At 45.3% G+C, this 21,551-nt stretch overlaps 1 protein-coding gene across 3 annotated transcripts in view; it reads left to right on the top strand.

Annotated features, from left to right (window-relative positions):
- LOC105471567 (low density lipoprotein receptor class A domain containing 3) overlaps positions 1-20,999 on the top strand; it is a 286,072-nt gene extending 265,073 nt beyond the window's left edge. For all 3 annotated transcript variants that reach the window (XM_071074877.1, XM_011724106.3, XM_011724105.2), the window contains 2 exons: positions 15,924-16,269; positions 18,017-20,999. In XM_071074877.1, the coding sequence (XP_070930978.1) occupies positions 15,924-16,269; positions 18,017-18,254 (584 nt within the window). In that variant the 3' untranslated portion in view covers positions 18,255-20,999. The remainder of the gene's footprint in view (positions 1-15,923; positions 16,270-18,016) is intronic.
- Positions 21,000-21,551: the final 552 nt, after the last annotated feature.

Here is a 21,551-nt window from a genome sequence, read left to right as displayed (position 1 = left end):
TACAGTGAGCAACCCTTGGCAGGGGTATAAAGCAGGAAACATACCATGATCTTATTTACTTCCTAAAATGAGCTCTCCTGGTGCTGTATGGAAAACGGATTGGAGAGGGGCAAGATCAGAAATTGGGAGACCAAGTAAGAGGTTCACATGGTAATCCATGCAACAGATGATGGTAACTTGTCCCACATTGTGGAAGCAGACTCAGCAGGACCTGCCCCTGAGTTAGACGTGAATGGAAAAGGAAAGGAAGGAACCAGCTTTAACACTGAGGCCTGCAGCTCCAGTGACTGCCTGGGGGCCCTGTCCTAGGATTGTAATTGCTATCTGATGATGATACTTGTTTTCCCAGCTCCCACAAATGAAGTTTTACTTGCAACAATGGCCTGCCTGAAGTAGATTTCTCTCTCTCCAGTTTTTAGGGTTTGCTTTTCCCTGCAATGCTATTTGTGTGTGATTACACCATACTCACAAACTGATGAGAGCATCTCCACTCCCTGCATCCTGCTTGAGTTAGCAGTATTCACTCTGGCCGCTGACACAGCAGGCTCAATAAACTATTGTATTGTAACTGGCCAAGCCTTATTACTGGACCAGAAACCCACTGACCATTGAGTTCAAAGAATGTCTGCTAAGCATTTAATTTTGCAGCTTCCACCAAACACTACAGGTAAATAGATACAGTAAGCAAGAGAAATAGTAATTCTTTAGAACCCTCCTTATTCAGCAAATTCCAGGAGGCATGGATAGTCATTTCCAGCATGTTGCCTGCAGGAGCAGCCCGGGATGTCACATACAGGAACCTGGGTCTGGCGAAGCCACTTAATGCAGAGGAGACAGATGCCTCAGAGGTTTCCCTTCGGATGGGTGCAATGATTAGATTGATCCCAGTGCAGGTGCATGAGCTCATTACCAAGGCCCACCCCGTTCCCGCACTGTCCCTCATTGGCCTTTGCTGCTTTTGTGGCCTGTGGTAGGAGAGGTAGCAAAGAACTCTTACCCCTCATTTTCACTGCATTCTTCTGTTGACATTTTCGAAGCGATGACACAATTGAGCAGAGTTCTAAAAAGGCCAACTGGGCCCTAGCTCCCAGTTACCCTCTCACTGAGTTTGAGTGGCAATCTGAATTCTTATTTAAAAAATGCCCTTGCACTCTAGCCTGGGCAACAGAGTGAGACCCTGTCTCAAAAAAAAAAAAAAAAAAAGCCCTTTTCTATCTTAAAACAGCCAATTAAATGCCTTACCCTCCAACCAGTTCTGCAACTGCCCTGAGCCTGTGTCTTAGCAAAGAGGCCATTAGCCACCCGACTCTCTGGCTTATCACTGGGCCCTTCCTCATCAGACGCAGAGATCAAATTCTGAGGGTATACAGCAGCTGTCAGCAGGCTTCAGAGAGCTCTGGGACAGCTGGGGGCTTTCCTCCATTCTAAGAAACTCTCTGGGGTGAACACCTTAGAAATTAGGGGCCATTGATACCAGTTGGCTGTTCAGTAGCACTTACTGAAAGGATAGAGTGCAGCTTTCAGGGAGACTCCCTGCTCCCATTTGCCCAAAGGATGGCAGTGGTTAGGCAGATAGGAAAACTGTTCAGTCTTTTGCAGTAAGAATGACTGAAAATTCCCAGGAAATGCCTAAATGCCTGCTTCATTCGGTCTTCAGTCTTAGAACTTTCTTCTCTCTCTCTCTCTCTCTCTCTCTCTCTCTCTCTCTCTCTCTCTATATATATATATATATATATATATATATATATATATATATATCCCCCTCCCCCTCTCTCCCTCCCACTTGTCTCCCTCCCTCCTTCTCTCCCTCCCTCCCTGTTCCTCTTCCACTCCCCCTCCCCTTGCTTTCTCTCACTCATTTTGAATTTAATCCTCGGGCACTTGTCTCCCAGATCTCAATGGTCCCGGTTCCCAGCATCCTGGCAGATGGGTCTCCTCTCTCATTTCCCTCTGGCTTGTGGCCAGGATGGCCCCTGCTGTGGCTGGTCTGAGGTTGGGCAGCTCCAGTTTTCCCATCACCCTCTTTTCAGTTAATTTTAGCAACTTGAGTTGCCATGGTAATGGTTCAGTGGGGTTTTCGTGGCTCTCTTTTGATTCAGTCATTTGCTGGTCTGCCCTTTAGATTAAACTTTTTCAATCCGCGTCTAAATTGGGATGGGCGATGTGCTTGGAATAGGGATCTGCAAAGGCGCTCCAGTCCCCTGGGATGCTTTTTTTAAATAGGAAAGTCGGGGTGGATGTGGGGATGCCCTTGGTTTACAGTGGTCCAGACAGTCCCTTGATGCTTCCAGGCTTGAGAAAATGTGGCTGCCGCTGTGGCAGAGGCCATGGTAGGAGGCATGCAGGAGTGAAATGGGCCCCCCAGGGCCGCTCCCACCCTGGGAGTGCCACCGGAGTCAGGCCTGCTCCCAGCTCCTGAGCACAGGGCACAGCCAGGATCTGGGGTCTCCCAGTGGACGAATGAAATGTGGCCCCAGCCAGACTTCCCTCCATCATGTCACAGCTTAGAGTTTCTGTGTCCCTGTGAATCCCAGCTGTTCTCCCTGCCTTCCTCTCAGCAGCATTTTCTCTTTGCCATTCAGCACTCCCGAGGCCCGTTTTAATCTGGTGTGAAGGGCCGGACTCTTCATCCAGGTAAAAGGAAACTGCAGAAGCAAGCTCACAGTCGCTTCACTTGGCTCAAATTTAAAATAGTCTTCAGTGTCCATCTAAACTTTGGGGTGGGTATAAGTTGTTCATCCTGACTTTACAGTCCCAATTTTAATCCTGCTGTCCCTTCATTAAATGCTTTCAGTTGTCTCTTTTAAACCAGGAGGCTGTGGGGCCCGGCGTTGACAGGCTTTAGGCACTAGGCAGGCAATTTGTTCTAGGCGTGGCCAGCACACTGAAGAGCAGCTGGAGAAGGAGACAGTGAGAGAGGAGAGTGGGGGAGGAAGGCCCTGTGGTGAAGAGCTTTGACTTTCATGATGAGGGGGTGGGACTTGACCCTTGGCAAATAGGAAGTCCTGGAAGGGCTGTGAGTGGGGGCAGAGCCAGGTCCAGTCTGCAGGGTTGGCCCGGAGTGACTATGTCAGGGCACCATCTTGGCCACTTTGGGAGAGGAGTCTGCCTGCACTGGCCCCACACTTTTGGTCTTGCAAGGCAGTGGATCTCTAGATGATTCTGGGAAAGGGTTACATTGATCCCACTTTATTTGTGAGAAGGAAGATTCTAGAAGGATGAGACTCTGTTTTTGTACAGTGAACATGTGTTTTCTCTCTGAGTCCTGAGCTCAGCCAGTGCCCATCAATAACAGTGTGAATATTTCAGCCAGGGGGGTGGTTTTACCTTCCCCAAAACAGATCAGTGGGACAAACTGGTTGAGTGGGACCTGCCCTCATACCATGTGTCATCTCTGGGTGTTGGTCAGACAGACCTGAGCTCCTGTCTCAGCTCCATCATTTCCTGGCTGTGTGACTGGGGGCAAGTGACCTCACTTCTCTCAGTCTTCTTTTTCTCACCTGTGAGGCTGAATGGAATGATGGCCATGAAGCCGTGGAGTCTCATAGGAAAGATGCACAAGCCAAGACTTCATAGGGCCACAGAGTTAGAGACACTCTGCCCGCTTCTCCCAGCAAATTTTTACTATTTGGGACTTTGGGGATTCAGGGATGAACAAGCAGAATTCAGCTCTGCCCCCAGGAAGTTCTGTTCCAGTGGGAAAGAGAGACAATTAAATACAAATATAAAGTACAGTGACAGGCAGTGACAGTGCTGTGAAGGTAGACGAGGTGAGTAGGGGGATAGAGAGTGATGTCAGTGGGCCAGAATGGAGTAGAGCCTTGAATGGAATCGTGAGTGATGCGGATGCCCTGGAAGGGCGTGCTAAGCAGACGGCAAGGGCCCTGTAGCAGGTGCATGCTGGGTGTGTTCCAGAACCACATCAAGGAGGCCAATGGGTCTGCAACAGCAGCCAGGGAGGAGCAGGAGTGGAGGTCAGAGTAGCAATGGGGATGAGATTATTCAGGGCCTGGAGGCCATGGTGTGGACTTTGGGCCTTATTCTAGTACATGCGAAGCCATTGGAAGGTTTTGAGCTGAGGAGTGACATGAACAGATGAATGTTTTTAGAAGGAGCACCCGCAGCCATGTGGAAAAGAGACTACAGAGAGTCAGAGTGGAGGCAGGTGGAGGGGACGTGGCTGAGAACAGAGAGGTTATGAAGCACAGGCAACAGGACTGGGGATTGGTTGAGGCTGGTGTGCAGAGTCCCGTCTGGCATCAGGTATGTCTTGTGCTCCCCTTTCAGGCATGCTCATCCTTCCTGCACTGGGACTGGAGCCTGAGAGCCCAGTGTCTGGAGAACAAGAATCCGGTGTGTGCGAAATGAACAGCCCTCCCTCCAAGGCACTGGAGCTCGTTGGGTCAGGGTCGTTGTGTTCAGATCTGAAATCTCAAGAAGCCATGAATTTGTTCATGGTCGATAAAGCTCCCCCTTGGGAGCCCCGCTTACAGTGATTCTGTATCAGCCCGTTCCCCTCAATTACTCAGAAAGTTTTCTGCCCTCTGAAGCTCCAAGTGTGCGCACTCAGCATTTCCCTGGGTAATCAAGTTTCGCGGGCAGGAGTAGCACCTGATGAACTGATTATGCAAGGGGCCATGACAAACTCACAGATCCCAAGAACAGAACCAGGGCAGCCTTTGGACTCCTTGTAAATTTCTGCAGCATCAGCTCCTGCATGCTCAGTTCTTGACAAATGTCAGACGCGGCAGAGTGTCGTACAACCCTCAGGGTGGCCTCTCTCACTTCACACTCAGGAGCTGCTCCCAGTGCTTGGCCGTCAGTGATGGTGCTGCCGAACCTTAACTGATGTGGCCTGGGACCTGGGTCTCACTGTATCATGAGAAGAAAGGATAGGGCTAAGGTAGTTGTCTCTCAGCTTCATCTTCTTCCGTTGGCAGCTGCAACACAGAGCTTCCTCCAACAGCCTGCCCAAAGGCCGGGGATTCCCCTTTCTGATTTGTGAGAAGATACCTTCTAGAATGTTGGGCATGCACATATTTGGAATATGGTGTATGTTCTGTCCATCTCAGCCTAGCACTGAGATTGAGGAAATAACCACATCCTCTCATGAAGTGTCACAGTGGACATGTGCCTAGTAAAGGCTCTGACGAGTCAGTAGCTATTGATAATAACTGAAAGGTTTGTTGAGTGCTACTTACTCTGCGCCAGACACCACTTTAAACATTTCTATACATACTTTCCCTTTGTATCCAAAACAAAACCCTATGGGGTGGGTTCTGTTATCCCATTTTAAAAGTGAGGATTTTGAGACACAGAGAGGCAAAGTAACTTCTCCTAGTCCACACAGCTAGTGAGTGACATGGCTGAGGTTTGAATCTAGACAGTTTGATCTCTGTACCTTCGCTCCAAACAGCTACAAAAAAGGAGGGGGGAAGGGGTTTATCTTGTCTTATTCCAGTCATTGTCACACCTGTTTGACCAAGGTACTCTTTTTCATGAAATACCTCTTGCCATCCCACAGAAGATACTTCCAGTATATTGATCAGACTCTAAGATTGAGTCTTCATTGAAGTCACTGGAAAGGGACCTCATTGCAAGAGCAGTACAGTGAAGTGACAAATGGTCAGGATGAATGCGAAAGAGGAGAGGAGGGAGCAGAAAGAAGTATTCAGGATAGCACAGTGGATTCTGACATCAGACTCCTGCAGCCAAAGACTAGTTGTACCACTTGTTTGCTCTGTGACCTTCTATAAGTTACTTAACCTCTCTGATCATAAAAGGGCACATTTCACAGGATTGTGGTAAAGAAAAAGGGAAATTGTATGTTTCAAAGGAAGAGTAGAAAAAGGAGGTTCAGTGCTCACTGCTCAGTGTCTAGGTTATCCTTATTTTCTTCTTCAAATGTTTGCCTTCCTGTAGTTTTGACTGTAAGTGAAGAAATTGTGAATTACCATGTTGACATGTTTCAGAGTTAGTTTACCAATATCAAAAAACACCGTGGAGTACCTGTTGTATTTCCCAGATTGCAGTGAGCCCTGAGTGGGGTTCCAAGAAGGAGCAAGCCTGGTCTTTGCCCACTGAGAACTTAATGGTAAGATGGCCACATATGTAAAATGAAATAAAGCTGTGGGCTAAGAGCACAGATGCTGGAACCAGACTGCCAGGGTTCCTCTTGGTTTCTCCACTAGCTAGCTCTGATAATAGCTATTAATCTTTCCTCAGGTGTAGGGAGTACTTGGGCAAGTTCCTTTACCCATGTTCCCATTTCCTCAGCTGTGAAATGGTCCACTTCACAGGAGGGTGTATTTGTTTGCTAGGGCTGCCATAACAAATGACCACAAACCTGGCTTTGAAACAACCGAAATTTATTCTCTCACAGTTCTGGAGGCCAGAAGTGCAAATTCAAGGTACTGGCAGGGTTGGTTCTTTCTGGAGGCTTTGAGGGAGAGTCTGTTCCGTGCCTCATTCCTAGCTTCTGGGGCTGCTGGCAATTCTTGTGTTCCTTGGCTTGGTTGGGGCTGCATAATTCCAGTTTCTGCCTTCAACTTGGCATGGCCTTCGCCCTTGTCTGTTTGTGTGTCATCTCCTCTATCTCTCATAAAGACACTCATCATTGGATCCAAAGCTCACTCTAATTCAGAATGAGCTCATCTTGAAACTCTTACCTTAATTGTATCTGCAAAGACCCTTTTTCCAAATAAGGTCACATTGTGAGGTTCTGGGTGGACATATTTTTCGGGGGGACACTACTCAACTCAATACAGATGGTGTAAGGATTAAAAGTGTTAGAATGTGTAAAACACATCAGATATTAATGAGAATAGGGTAACAGCTGCTAGGATAACTATGGTGATGATATTATGGTTACTCTTGTGTTTTATTTCAAAGCAACTATGCATGGTGGTGATGGTTGTTAGTATTATTAATATCATTATTTAGTTCAAATCAGAAATGAGGCCATGTCACAAGGCAGATGGTGTTCCTCATTCCAACTCTGGACTTTTCCCCATGCCCTCTGGGGGTTGATGCTGGGAAATTAAGCACAGGGAACAGTGCTATCTGTGAATGACAGGCCAAACAGGGTGATGTGAGCCACTGAGGTTCCTTGATCTGAAGAATATTACAAGAATTACATAGCAACACAGTCCTTGGTAATGTTCAGACTTGTGGGAGTATTGCAAAAAGACTTCAATTCGAAGAGGCTACAGTTGGCAAGACTCTCACGGAGGTTTTCTTCCTGGCCTGGGCCTGGACGTGACCATGAGAATGGACGTGAGGTTAAGAGGCTGGAGAAACACAGCACAGTAGAAATTGACCATACTTGGTTGCTTGATGTGGACAGAGAAAAAGGAGAATGTTCAAGACAACCCCAAGTGTTCAAACCTGGCAGACCAGATGGCCAGGGAAACATCCAGCATCTAGGAATTCGTCCAAAGAAATAATTGCATCAGTGAGCAAAGATCACTGGCCCCTCCCCTCATGACCCTCACTATCTGCCTGAATGGTATTGTAGCATTGTTTGTAATAGCAAAAATGGGAAGTAACCTAAAGGTACTTCAATGGAGGTTTGGTTAAATAAACTATAGTTTATCTCTATAGTGGGATACTATGTGGCTATTCTTTCACAAAGGTGTAGGTGACAAGGAAAGATGCCCACACGCTGAAGTATCCATATAGCATGAAGAAAAGTACATGCATGTTCACAAGCATAGGGAGCAGTTTTCAAGGATCTATGCTGTGGGTAGACAGCAAACTATGGCCAGTGGGCCAAATCTGACCTGCCGCCTGTTTTTGTAAATGAAGTTTAATTGGGACACAACCACATTCATTCATTGACATATTGTCCATGACAGCTTTTATGCTACTTGTGTAGCTCACAAAGCATAGAATATTTACTGTCTGGCCCTTGACAGAAAAAGTTCACCAGCTCCTGGTCTATACCGAACTGTAAACCATGTCTAGTAGAATCCTAGTAGGTTTGAGGGAGAGGAGGGGACGTTTTTGTCTGCCTTGAGTATTTCTATATTACTTTTTTTAAAAAATGACATGGGTTTTTACAATCAGAAATAAAGTTCATTTTAGAAGGGGGAAAAAGGCATGTAAGACACACTGCCTCATTTCAAGACTTAACTATAAAGCTGTAGTTAACAACCCTTATTGGCATAAAGATAGGTGTATAGCTCAATCATACAAAATAGATAGTCTAAGAATAGACTCAGACTTGTATGGTCAATTGATTTTCAACAAAGGTGGCAAGGTAATTCAATAAGAGAGGATAGGCTTTTCAACAAATGGTGTTAGAAAAATTGGAAAGCTAAATGGGGAGATAAAAAGAACCTTGACCTTTACCTTGGAGCATAAACAAAAATTAACTTGCTGTGGATCATAGACACAAATGTAGAAGTTAAAGCTATAAGACTTCTTCTAAGCAGTGATATAGGGGAAGATTCCTTGAAATGAATACAAAAAACACAAACCATTAAGAAAGAATTGATGGAAAGGACTATATAAAAATTTGTTTTGAAACTTTCTCTTCATTGACTAGTCTTAAAAAAGAAAACACCAAAAAGCTCTTTTTAAGACACTGTAAAGAAAATGAAAAGATAAGCCATAGACTAGGAGAAAATATTTGCAAAACACATTTGTGATAAAATACTATGTCGCAGAACATATAAAGTGCTCTTACTATCCAATAATAATGTCAAACCAATTTAAAAATGGGCAAAAGATTTGAATAAACACTTCATTAAAGAAGATAAAACTGTGGCAAATCAGTACATGAACAGATGCTCACACCATTAGTCATTAGGAAATGCTAATTAAAACCTCAATAAGAGTTTTAACTGGTATGAATAAGATACCACTAAATACCTATTAAGATGGCTAAAATTTAAAAAAAACTGGTATTACTAAGTGCTGTTGAGAACACAGGATGACTGAGAATTTCATACATTGCTGCTGGTGGAGATGGGAAATGCTACAGCAACTTTGGAGAACAGTGGGACAATTTCTTCTAAAGTTAAACATATGCTTCCCGTATGACCCGGAAATCTCTCAGCCCTAGTATGCCCAAGAAATATGAAAATATATGTTAGCACAAAGACCAGCCTTCCTGAAATTGGAAACAGCCCAGTACCCTCCCTCATTTGGGGAATCAAACAAATTGTGATACATCCATGCAACTGAATACGACTCAGGGACAAAAAGGAATGAAATATTAACACTTAAAGAAACACGGATGAATCTCAAAAGCAGTGTGCTGAGTGAAAGAAGCCAGATGGAATAGAGTATAAAAAACACCATTAAGAAAGAATTGATCCAAAGGACTACGTAAAAATTTGTTTTTAGGTACTGTAGGATACTGCATACTGTAGGATTCCATTTGTATGGCTTTCTGGAAAAAAAGTGGATCTATTTGGACAGAAAATAGACCCCTGGTTTCTAGAGGCTTGGAATGAGGGGAGAAGAGTGACCACAAGAAGCACAAAATACCTTTTGTGGGGGATGGAAGGGTCTGTATCTTGATTGTGGAAGAGGATGTGTGACTGTTTCATTTTATCAGAATTCATCTAATGGTGCGTTTTTAAAGGGCAAATTTTATTATGCCTAAGGTGTACCTCAATAAATCTAACTTTTAAAATATATAATCTGGAGGAAAAACAAACAAAAAAACACTTAAAAAAATAGCAAGGTAGGAGTTTTTCAAAGGGATGAGGAAGAGTCAGTTTGAAGGGCAGTGAATATTCCAGAACAGGAATTCTGGACTCAGGAGGTCAGGCTGGGCCAGGCATGGTGGCTCACGCCTGTAGTCCCAGCACTTTGGGATGCTGAGGTGGGTGGATCACTTGAGGTCAGGAGTTCGAGACTGGCCTGGCCAACATAGTGAAACCCCATCTCTACTAAAAATATAAAATTAGCTGGGCATGGTAGGTGTCATGTGCTTATAATCCCAGTTACTCATGAGGCTGAGGCCGGAGAATCACTTGAACCCAGGAGTTGGAGGTTGCGGTGAGCCAAGTTTGTGCAGTAGCCAGGATTGTGCCACTGCACTCCAGTCTGGGAGACAGAGTGAGACCCCGTCTTAAAAAAAAAAAAAAAAAAAAAAAAAAAAAAAAAAAAAAAGTCAGGCTGGAGGCATTGGAAGCTGTCCTCAGGGAGTCATGAGTCAGCAAAGGGTCTTCAAGTGAGCATGGGACAGTGAGGCCTGAACCCAGGGAAGCACCTACAGGGAGAGAAGGACAGGAAACAATAAAGAAACTGAGCCGGGTGCAGTGGCACATGCTGCAATCCCAGCTACTCAGAGGCTTAGGTGGGAGGATCGCTTGAGCCTGGGAGTTCAAGACCAGCCTGGGTAGCACAGCAAGACCCTATGTCTAAAAATAAAAATAAAGAAACTGAGATGCACCATCAGCCTGGGCATGTCTAAAGGAAGAGGACAGAGTGCTTGTTTTTTTAATAGATAATACAGAACAAATTCTACAAAGGAAGGAAGGAGTAAACAATAAAAAGTAAATCTCCCTCTCCACAAGCATCTATTCCCCTTCCTGGAAGCTCCCAGTGTTACTAGTTACGTTGTGTCTTTCCAGATATATTCTATACGTTCTCGACTGAACTTTGCTTTTTTCTCCTTATTGATATATCCTTCCGATTGTTCATATCAGTATATTTAGAGGTTCCCTGATTTTAAAAATAGGTACAAGATTGTATGGATACAGCATAATTTATTTAGCCAGGCTGCAACTGATAAACATTTGGATTGTTGCTGATATATTTTGCTGTTATGAACCATGCTTTCATGAATGCTTATTTTGTTTGTTGGTTTTTTAGAGACAGGGTCTCACTCTGTCACTCAGGCTGGAGCATAGTGGCATGATCATAGCTTACTGCAACCTCAAACTCCTGGGCTCAAGTGATCTTCCTTCTTAGCCTCCTGAGTAGCTGGGACTACAGGCGCATGCCACTACACCCAGCTAATTTATTAAATTATTAAATGTTTATTTTTTTGTAGAGACAGGGTCTCCCTATGTTGCCCAGGCTGGTCTCGAACTCCTGGGCTCAAGCCATCCTCCCTGCTTTCACCTCCCAAAGAGCTGGGTTTATAGATAGGAGTCACCATGCCTGGCCAATCTCAAAAAATATGCACATTTTATATTAATATATATTATTAGCTCCTCCACCACCCTGGGTTTGTACCAACTTACCCTCCCACTAGCCATGCCTGCATATATATACCAGGCACAAATATACCTGTTTGCCTGAGACCTGGCCAGCAGAATATGAGCTCAAACTTTGCTTTTGCCAATCTGATGGGTGAAAAATGGTATCCGGTAGGAAATGTAATTTGCATCTGGAGGAGGGGATTTTTTTGGAAGTGAAGGAACACCAAGTCACAAGTGTCAGCTGCTTGAGTGCCTTCGCTGGTCCAGACAGCACCTCTGAGTGAATTAGTTAAAGGTACTCCTCCTCAAGACACTTGGCTGCCATCTGCTAGAAAGCTGTCATGATAACTAAAGAAATATGTAATGACTTTGAGGTGAAGAGCACCCCTGGAGTTGTACAAAACACAGCCTGCTTCTCCACAAGCGGCCGTGGAGCTACTGGCAGTCTTGATAGAACAGCAGTCTCTAGGTAGTGACCAGATTGCCTGGAATTAGTACAGTAGAAGCGGTACGGACAGGACAAGAATTCAAGATGCTTGACAGTGGAGCACGAGGGCATTAGCTTGAGGGACAGCCAGAATAAATGGAAACTTCATTATCCATGGATTATGCGCTTGGAACTTAGGTCCCAGGCAACTCTGATATTAGTAATTTGGCCAACAGGCTCATTAAGCTCTTAAGAAAAGTGGGCCTAGTTAATGAATTAACACAAGATGACATTTTACACACAGCAAAAACGAGAGCAGGCACCACTGAGTTATGCAACATCATAATTTCTCAGGCAAATGTGATCACTGTGTCTCGCCTGCCAAAGTGAAGAGATGTCTGAAGAGGCCTGCTTTCGGAGACATAAGTGAGACCATTAAGTTCCCCAGGCATTTTATATCCTATGCATTTTAAAGGGCTCCCACTTGTATTCTTAAAACCTCACGTGTTTACACAGAAGTCAGCATTTTAAAATCTCTGGACCATTTGTTTTCTGTGTGACAGTTTACCCACTTTCCTCCTTTAAGAAATACGTTTCACTGGCCAGGAGCAGTGACTCACACCTGTAATCCCAACAGTTTGGAAGGCCAAGACGGATAGATTACCTGAGCCCAGGAGTTCAAGACCAGCCTGGGCAACATAGGGAGACTCCGTCTTTACAAAATATGCAAAAATTAGCTGGGTTGTGTGGCGCACGCTTGTAGTCCCAGCCACTGAGACAGGAAGGTGGCTCGAGCCCAGGAGGTGGAGGCTGTTGAACCAAGATCACCACTGCACTCCAGCTTGGGCAACAGAGTGAGACCTTGTCTCAAAAAATATATATTAAAAATTGAAAAGCAATAAAAAATAAAAAGAAATACATCTCACTGGAATGGAGCTCAGTCTGTTCATATCTTCTCCCCAACCCAACCCCATCCCCCAGAGGTGGCTCCCCCAGCTTTCTACCCCCGGTTTCGAGAAGTTGGTGAGGATAATGGTAAGAAAGGCAACACTACAATCTAGTGTTCATTAGTGAGGGATGATGGAAAATTCTGGAGCTGGATAGTGGTGATGGATGCACAATAACACGTATGAACGTTAATAATGTGTATGAATGTTAAGCACCCCTGAACTGTGCACTTTAAAATGGTTACAGTGGTAAATTTTATGTCTATTATTTATTATATAAATTATATGAGCAAATTCAGATGAGCAGATTGACTCAGAGAGGTGAATTATTTTGTCTAACATCACCTGCGAAGTAGGCAGAGGAACAGGACTAGAATTTAGATGTTTCTCCTTCAAAGTTATATAATAATTATCATTATTATTTTGTTGTGGTGGTGGTGGTGGTTACAAAAAAGAGCTGGCATTACTGAGGCAAACCCTTGCCAGGCACTGTGCTCAGTGTATATATTATACTCTACCATCTGGATAATCCAGGGAGATACGGATACTGTTGTTTACCTAGGACCGCCACCATTTCGCAGACGAGGAGGGTGAGGCTTCTAAGAGTTAAATAACTTACTTGAGCTCAAACAGCTAGAAGCAGTGGCTCCAGGATTCCCCCCAAGGCTCCTAACTCTGCAGTTCTCCCTGCTAGATAACAAAATAAAGAAGATATTTTAGTTTAAGCCTGAATTCTGAAACATACACATACACAAGCCTCCACCCAGCTTCTAATTGTCTAAGCGGAGAACAGACAGAACTCCGGCAGAATCCCTGAATGACAGCTAATTGTCTTCAGAAAACATCCAAAAACCGCCTCCCTCCCTTAACTGTAGTGCAACATGATTCTTCTTTCCGCTGGGCCCCTATTTGCTTCTCTCTGTGCAATGAATCATTGAAACAGTGACCGCCAGGGATTTGGAGAATCTTTGTAGCTTTTAGTCTATGCTTGGGTGTGGCTGGAGAGACAAATTAACACAGAGAGCCGGACCTTGAAGGGGAAGGTCATCATTTGTCTCAGATTGGGATCGTTTGGGGAATCAGAAAATGTTTATATCAGAAAAGAAGAGAAGTCAATGTGTTTCACAGTCTGTGGTTTTTTGAAGGAGAAACATCTAAATTCTAGTCCTGTTCCTCTGCCTACTTCTTAGGTGATGTTAGACAAAATAATTCACTTCTCTGAGTCCATTTGCTCATCTGAAAAATAGGAATAACAGCAGCACTCACTTTACTAGGGCATGTGAATAAACAGATTTTTTTCCCATTGCGTGGCGGGTATTCATTGAGTGCCTACTATGTGCCAGGCACCATCCTACTCTCTCGGGATACAGCAGTGAACAAAACAGATGCACAGCTAGTGATGAGGGATGGAGTGAAGCCCTTAGCTGATGCCAGGACAGCGGACACGAGTCACCTGTAGTCGCTGCCACTGCTGCTATTTCATGGCTACATTTTGACCCCTGTGGACCCACTGAAACCTCCTCACTGCCTCACAGGCGGAACAAGGACAGGGTCGTGGCCACCAAGTGTACTCAATTGAGCTGCATTTAGATTATTCTTCCAGCTAGGCCATGACAGTAGGTAGTGGCAACTGTCTGTAAAGATGAGGGGTACCCAGCTTGGACCCCTGGTTTCCTCCACCTGCCTGGGCCTTACAGTGGTAGCCAGGTGTGTCCTGCTGACTGGGAAGCTCCTTACCTGAGTGCTTGAAGCATGGCTCTTTAGCATGTGTGCAGAGAAGGATATTATGATAGCAACCTGCAGGGGTGGGATATGTATCAAACCTCCACCCTGGAACTCCCGAGGAAGTGCCTGCAGATTGCCTGGCAGGTCTTATTCGGGTGATGTAGAGCAGAACGCTGGGGCCAGGTTCTGAAGTCAGACCCCTGGACTCAACTCATGCACAGCTCCTTACCTCCAAACTGTGTGGCCTTGGTCAGGGGAACTGACTTCTCTGAGCTTCATTTTCTTCATCTAAAAAAAAAAGAATCACAACACCTACCCCATGGAGTTGTTATGAGGCAGGGAGATGTGATATAAAGCACGTACTTGGCCAGGCACAGTGGCTCACGCCTGTGATCCCAGCACTTTGGGAGGCCGAGGCAGTTGGATCACTTGAGGTCAGGAGTTCGAGACTGGCCTGGCCAACATGGTGAAACCCCATCTCTAAAATACAAAAAGTAGCTGAGCATGGTGGCATGCACCTGTAGTCCCAGCTGCTTGGGAGGCTGAGGTGAGAGAATTGCTTGAACCCGGGAGGCGGAGGTTGAGTGCACCGAGATCGTGCCACTGCACTCCAGCCTGGGTGACAGAGTGAGACCCTGTCTCAAATAAATAAATAAATAATCGTGTATTTGTATGTACCAAACACATGCACTTACAGAGCACAGCGTGTAGCTATGTTCAGGGGCTTGATGAGTATTGACTCATTTCATGCTCAGAGAAGCCCCAAGAACTTGGCACTATTGCATCTCCATTTTGCAGCCGGGAGAGGGTAGCACTTCCAAAAGGCACACAGCAAGCAAGTTTTGAGGGGCTGGGATTTGAGCCCAGGAGTTCCTGCTGTGAGGCTGGGCTGTGCGGGCTCTCCATCCCAAAAGCTCCATGTGGGGCCTGGCTTAAAATAAATGATCTGCAGGTATGAGGACACCAGAGGTACCGTACGCCTGTGTTCCTGAGGTGTGTTACATTATACATTTCTACTAAAGAACTGATTTCTGCCACCAAAACTCTCACTCCTATTCCCTGGATAGTATATGAGTATATGATACTTTTTTAAACAACTTAATTGAGGTATTATTTGCAGTACTTAAAATTTGCCCATTTTAAGTGTACAGTTCAGTGATTTTGCAGGGGGAAATTTGCCAATTTGTGTAACCATCACCATAAACCAGTTTCAGAACATTCCCATCACCCCAACAAGATTCCTCCTGCCCACTGACTGTTAATCCCCATTCTCTTTCCCACTCCAGGCAACCACTAATCTTACTTTCTGCCTCTGTAAAATCGCCTTTCCTGGAAATTTCGTATAAACAGAATCATACAATATGTGATCTTTTGTGTCTGGATCACTTTACCGCATCATGTTTTTGAGTTCCATCCATGCAGTAGCATGTATCAGTATTTAGTACTTTTTATGGCCGAATAATATTCCTTTGGGTGGATGTACCACATTTTGTTTATCCGTTCATCAGTTGGTGGACATTTGGGCAGTTTCCACTTTTTGGCTATTGTGAATAGGGCTACTGTGAACATTCGCATGCAAGTTCTGGGACTGACGTTGAAACACAAAGATGAGCCAAACTGGTAACCTTCTCTCTTTTCTCTCCTCTCTCTGGGGTTTCTCAGAACCTGGCAGCGGGCAGGTGTTTGTGACTTCAGAGAACCAGCTTGTGTATTACCCCAGCATCACCTATGCCATCATCGGCAGCTCCGTCATCTTCGTGCTGGTGGTGGCCCTGCTGGCACTGGTCTTGCACCACCAGCGGAAACGGAACAACCTCATGACGCTGCCCGTGCACCGGCTGCAGCACCCTGTGCTGCTGTCCCGCCTGGTGGTCCTGGACCACCCCCACCACTGCAACGTCACCTACAACGTCAATAATGGCATCCAGTATGTGGCCAGCCAGGCGGAGCAGAATGCGTCGGAAGTAGGCTCCCCACCCTCCTACTCCGAGGCCTTGCTGGACCAGAGGTGTGTGCTGGATGGAAGACATTGAGGCGGGAGAGGTCATCCATTGTGGGGAGGGGAACAGGTGCACACACTGAGGTTCCTAGGTCTTGCTGAGAGCCTGGCTTCAGCTGCCGTAGGCAGTGGCAGCATCTGACATTCTCCAAGTCCTTGCAAAATGCTCTACATGGATCACCTCATTTAATCCTCTCAGCGCCTCACTGTGGGAGGAAACTGATAGGAATGTTCCAAAACTGGATTATGGTGATGGTTGCACAAGCCAGGAAATTTCCAAATTCTACAGATGAGGAAACTGAGGCTCTGGGATGTTAAGTGACTCATCTGAGGAACATATAGTTAGGATCCTGGCTAACTCAGAGGCCTGCTCCTCCTGGGAATGCCACGCTGGTCCATGTTCTGGCCACAGACCAGCTCTGAGCCTCACCTGCTACTGCAGAGCAGTGCCCAGTACATGTGAGAGGTTTGGTTAATATCTGTGGAATGAATGGATGAATGAAGAAGTGAAGGAATGAGAGAATCAGTGAGTTCCTTAACTTTGCTTGGCTCATTTATAAAATAAAGGAGGCGGAAAGGAGCACTTTCAAGCTTTTTTAAGCAGTAGACACCACATTGCAAATGGAATTGTACAAGAGCCCCCAGTAGGTATAAAGCCAAGAAGCAGAGTTCTGTAGTTGAAGCAAGTAGTGGGTCCGTTTGCTGATCAGCATCCCTCTTCCTCGAGCTCTGCCATGTATGGCATTAGACATTTTGCAGGCCATGTTCTGATGGTGACTGGGCTCTTCCTTGGACCCTCTTCAGTGGCAGCTCTTATATTATTTAATCTTCGTTTTCCTTCCTCATAAAAGGTGAATAAAGTTTCAGAGGTCAGGGGAGGGGATGGCACTTAAGGATCTCTTTGCAAATAAGTGTAAGAATTCAGGACCTTCCTCACCTAATAAAGTTCCCACTCATAACCTCTCCATATGGACCATCCAGCATAGGGTAGGGTTAAAATTGCCGGATCCGGAAACAGAATGCGTGGGTTCAAATCCCAGCATTGCTGTTTACCAGTTATTTCTGATCCTGGGCCAGACATTGAATGTCCCTGTGCCTCAGTTTCCCCGCCAGAGTAGCAGGCATGAAAGTAATGCCCACCTCACAGCATTCTTGTGAGCATTAAATGAGGTAAGAAATGTAAGGGGCACGGCAAAGTGCCTGACTCACGCGGAGACTTCAGTAAATGAGAGCTAGAAAATCAAATGTCTTTTCTGTTCAATTCATTCCTTTCAAGCCCCTTCTGCAGATACAGACTGAGGTGTTGAGAGGATGTCCTCTCACTTACCCCAGTTCACAGCCAGGAAGAGTTAGCTTTCAGTAGAAATGCCAATTCCGTGTTCCCATCAGAGGCCCAGTCAAGATACCAGCCCAGCCTCTTGACCACAGGGCTTTTGGCCAATGGAGCAGAGTGGCAATGCCGAACCACCCAGGTTGAGCCGAGGGACTTGGCGGGCGACCTCATTCTGGTTCTACCCAGAGGATATGGTTTTGGCACTGCCCGGTCAACCCGAACCAGCCAGAACACACTGGCCTTTTCTGTTCCGCCGTGGTTCCTGGTCCTTGAATTGACTGTCTTTGTACTTGGATGGAAAATCTCATTTCGCACTGGAAACACCATCTCAGAAATGGGCTGAAGTTGGCTTATCTTGGCTCTAATGTGTTCTCTTCTTTTCCTGTCTCCACTGCCCCTGCCCCTCTGCTGTCCCCATCGCAGGCCTGCGTGGTATGACCTTCCTCCACCACCCTACTCTTCTGACACGGAATCTCTGAACCAAGCCGACCTGCCCCCTTACCGCTCCCGGTCCGGGAGTGCCAACAGTGCCAGCTCTCAGGCAGCCAGCAGCCTCCTGAGTGTGGAAGACACCGGCCACAGCCCGGGGCAGCCTGGCCCCCAGGAGGGCACTGCTGAGCCCAGGGACTCTGAGCCCAGCCAGGGCACTGAAGAAGTATAAGTCCCGGTTATTCCAAAGTCCATATGGGTTAATCTGCTCTGACTTGTTGCCGTTCTAACAATTTGTGCTCATGGGAAACATTTTAAGCAGCTGTAAGGGCGTCTCAAGTTACGGTTTGGGATATTAGCTATCTCTGCATTCCCCTCCTCCCCCAGATTTCAGAGATCTTTTCCTGGCCTCTCAGTTGATGTGATCTGTTGTGCATTTTTTCTGTGAGCTCACTCTTCCTTCCCTTGGGGCCCGAGATCACACCCTTACTTTTCACATTATTCTGTTGCTATTGGAAAGACAGCAGATAAAACAGTATTGAAGTAGGCTGGGAGAGAGCAATGTTTCTACGCTCTATTATATGCAGAAATGCAGGAGATGCTGGACCAAATTCTCTCTGCTGGGCAGCTACCTGATGGCATTTGGGGATTTGGGTTACATGATCTAACCAGGAGGCCATCATTGGATGGTCACCCCCCAAAAAAAGACTTCCAGTTGAGCATCAGAACCTGCCTTGCACAATCCTGTATGTTGCCATCAGTTCAGCAGAATCAGTAGCCAAAGAAAACTTTGGACGTGAGTAACACCCTTCAGCAGTCACAATGTGATTATGGTTTTGTGAAGGACTCTGGAACCATCTATGCTGTATAAATTCTGGCTTTAGAAATTTGCCCAAGAATGCTTATTCTGAGAGCTTCCTCCAGCAGCATATATCATCAGCCTCATCCCAGAATAGGCAGGGAGCCCCTGCCATGAGTTGATATCCAAGTTCTCAGCTCCTAAAATGCAGGCTGCCAGGAGCCTACACCTGCCCTTGCACTACCAGCCACTTACCTGGTTTCTGGACTGCCACCCTCCCAGCTGACCCGCCCATAGCCAAGGAATGAGGACCTAACTTGAGTTGAGCCAAAATCTGACCTGGTTGTATGTCCCTGTGACCCACACCCAGCCTTGTCTTGCTCATTCGTGCAGCCTCAACACTGGCCTCCGAAGTTCCCTTAAGACTTGCAAGTCCGTTTTACCTGTGCGTTTGGACTTGAGGACACTGGTTTCTATCACAGGTGAGAGCTGTATTCAATACCTCCACCAAGAGCTCCTGGCTGCCTGCACTGTGCACGCTCCTCTTCCCAAGGTCCCACCCAGTACCAGCGCCTCTAGTTAGAGTTAGGATCAGGGTCAGGCCTCTCCCAACATCCCAGTAGTTTCTCCTCTGAGACACATGGGCAATAGACAATTTGGAGTCAAGGTTTCCCGTTTGGATTTATTTTAAATCTTTTAGAAATGCATTTGAAACAGTGTGTTTGTTTTTTCCCTTCTAGTTAAGGGACTATTTATATGTGTATAGGAAAGCTGTCTCTTTTTTTTTATTTTGTTCTTCCTTTAACGAGGTCCAAAGAAAAATGCAAAAGGAGATCACACCCTTGCCCCACGGAGCCCCGTGATAACAAGTCACTCCATACTAACCTGTGTGCCAGACATTTGTGCATTGTTGCACTTTGAGGTTATTATTTATCGAGTTCTTGAAGGAAGCAGAAAGAGGGACTCCTGTCTCCCTCCGTGTATAGTCTCTATGTTTGTGCTCGTTTTTCTCTTTCTTTCTCTGTGCCCAGCCAGCCACAGGGCCCGCCTCCCGGCAGGAATAAGGGGTAAAATATTAGGCGTTATTTGGCAGGAAACCACACTGACTGATGAGGGGTGAAATGGAACCAGGTAGAGCGACTCGGGGCAGCTGTCACCCATTCAGAACTTCTTTCTGCAGCTGAAGAAATGTTACCTGTTTGATGCTAATTAAAATAGAGCCTGCAGGAAGTGGGGCTGAAGTGGCATTCAGTTGATCCTGTTCTGTAGACTTTTCTTTCTTTTTTTAACCAAATCCAAAGGATGTTACAGGAAAGCTAGCCATTGGTATTTTCTTTTGTTAAAAAAAAAAAAAAAAGAAAGAAAGAAAGAAAAAAAAAAGGGAAAGGAACCTAGTTGCCTGTATCTTTCATTTTTAAAATAGCACTTGAGTTATTTTCTGAGTAATCCAATAAGGAACTTTTGATGACAGCTAGAATGTGTTAGAACTCCGGCTGAACATTTCATCTCCTGTGAGTCAGAAGGGCTTTATTTCTCCCTTTGATGGGGCCCTTTCTTCTTTCTGGTGCTCTGGAAGTTGTTTAGAGGAAAGAATTCTAATTTTAATTAATTGCGCAGTGAGTTAATCTCACTTGCTTTTCTGCTTCCAAGCATCTTAGGAAAAACAAATGGTTTTAGTAGATAAGGGAAGCCTACTAATGTTGTTTTTTAAAACAAACAGGGACATTTTTATTATAGATTTGGTTTTTTTAATGAATGTTTTTAAAAATATATAGGATACCAAAGCGGCAGGGTTTTTTGCGGGGTGGGGTTTGTTTTCCTACTCAAGATGGCAAATTAGCGGCCAGCAATATTTTTTAACTCATTCCAACCAGGAAGCTTTTTTATACATTGCCAACCAGAAAATGGTCTCGTCTCTTTTTTTTTTTTTTACAAATGAGATCAGTGCTTTATTTTAGCATTAAATTAGTTACACTCTGATGGCTGGCCTATTACCTGACTCAGCTCCCTCTACCTTGAAATTGACATTTTTATAAAATGCAACTAAGTGATTAATAGTGTGTGATGCTCAAAGTTAATGTAAACTGGAAAGGTTGTATGTCTTTGCTTGTTTTTTGGTTAGGCTTGGTTTTGTTTTTTAATTTTTATACTTTCTAATAAATTTGCAGTTTCATTCTTTCTCTTTGTGCAAATGGTTCTTGACCCACTCATTTCCCTTATAGCAATATGAATAGTGGACAGTCACTTCTGTCATAGCTTTTGCAATGAATTTATGCTATAATAAAATGAGAAAAAGGAAGAATATGTTGGTGGGACCTCAAAATGTGATGGATGCTTCAGGATTCCACAGCTGATATGATTGGAATACAGAGCCAAAGTTGTGGACACCAGTTAATGTAATGGGCCCTGGGAAATCATACTGGAAGATGGATGTTTCTGCCTTTGCTACAGCATTGTTCAAGGGAAAAGGACAAGTGGCTGTGATAACTAACAGATTCTGACCACATATTCAGGAGCACACTATACCTCTTGCACAGGTGTGCTAGTAATTAGTTTCAAAACACAAATGGCTCAGATTGTCCCCACCAATGATGGGAACATCTTTATGCTTTTTTAAGTCTAGTTTTGGAGCCACATGTGGTCCAATGCAGCAGGGACATCTATGCGGGAAGGAAGTTAGGATGCTCCATAGGTCACCACCACCATCGTGAACAGAAGCAGTAACTCCAG

This window comes from Macaca nemestrina, chromosome 12 (assembly GCF_043159975.1).
Source record: "Macaca nemestrina isolate mMacNem1 chromosome 12, mMacNem.hap1, whole genome shotgun sequence".
Taxonomy (NCBI): domain Eukaryota; kingdom Metazoa; phylum Chordata; class Mammalia; order Primates; family Cercopithecidae; genus Macaca; species Macaca nemestrina.
Note: the sequence above shows the minus strand (reverse complement) of the source record. Positions and strands in the feature narration are given on the sequence as shown.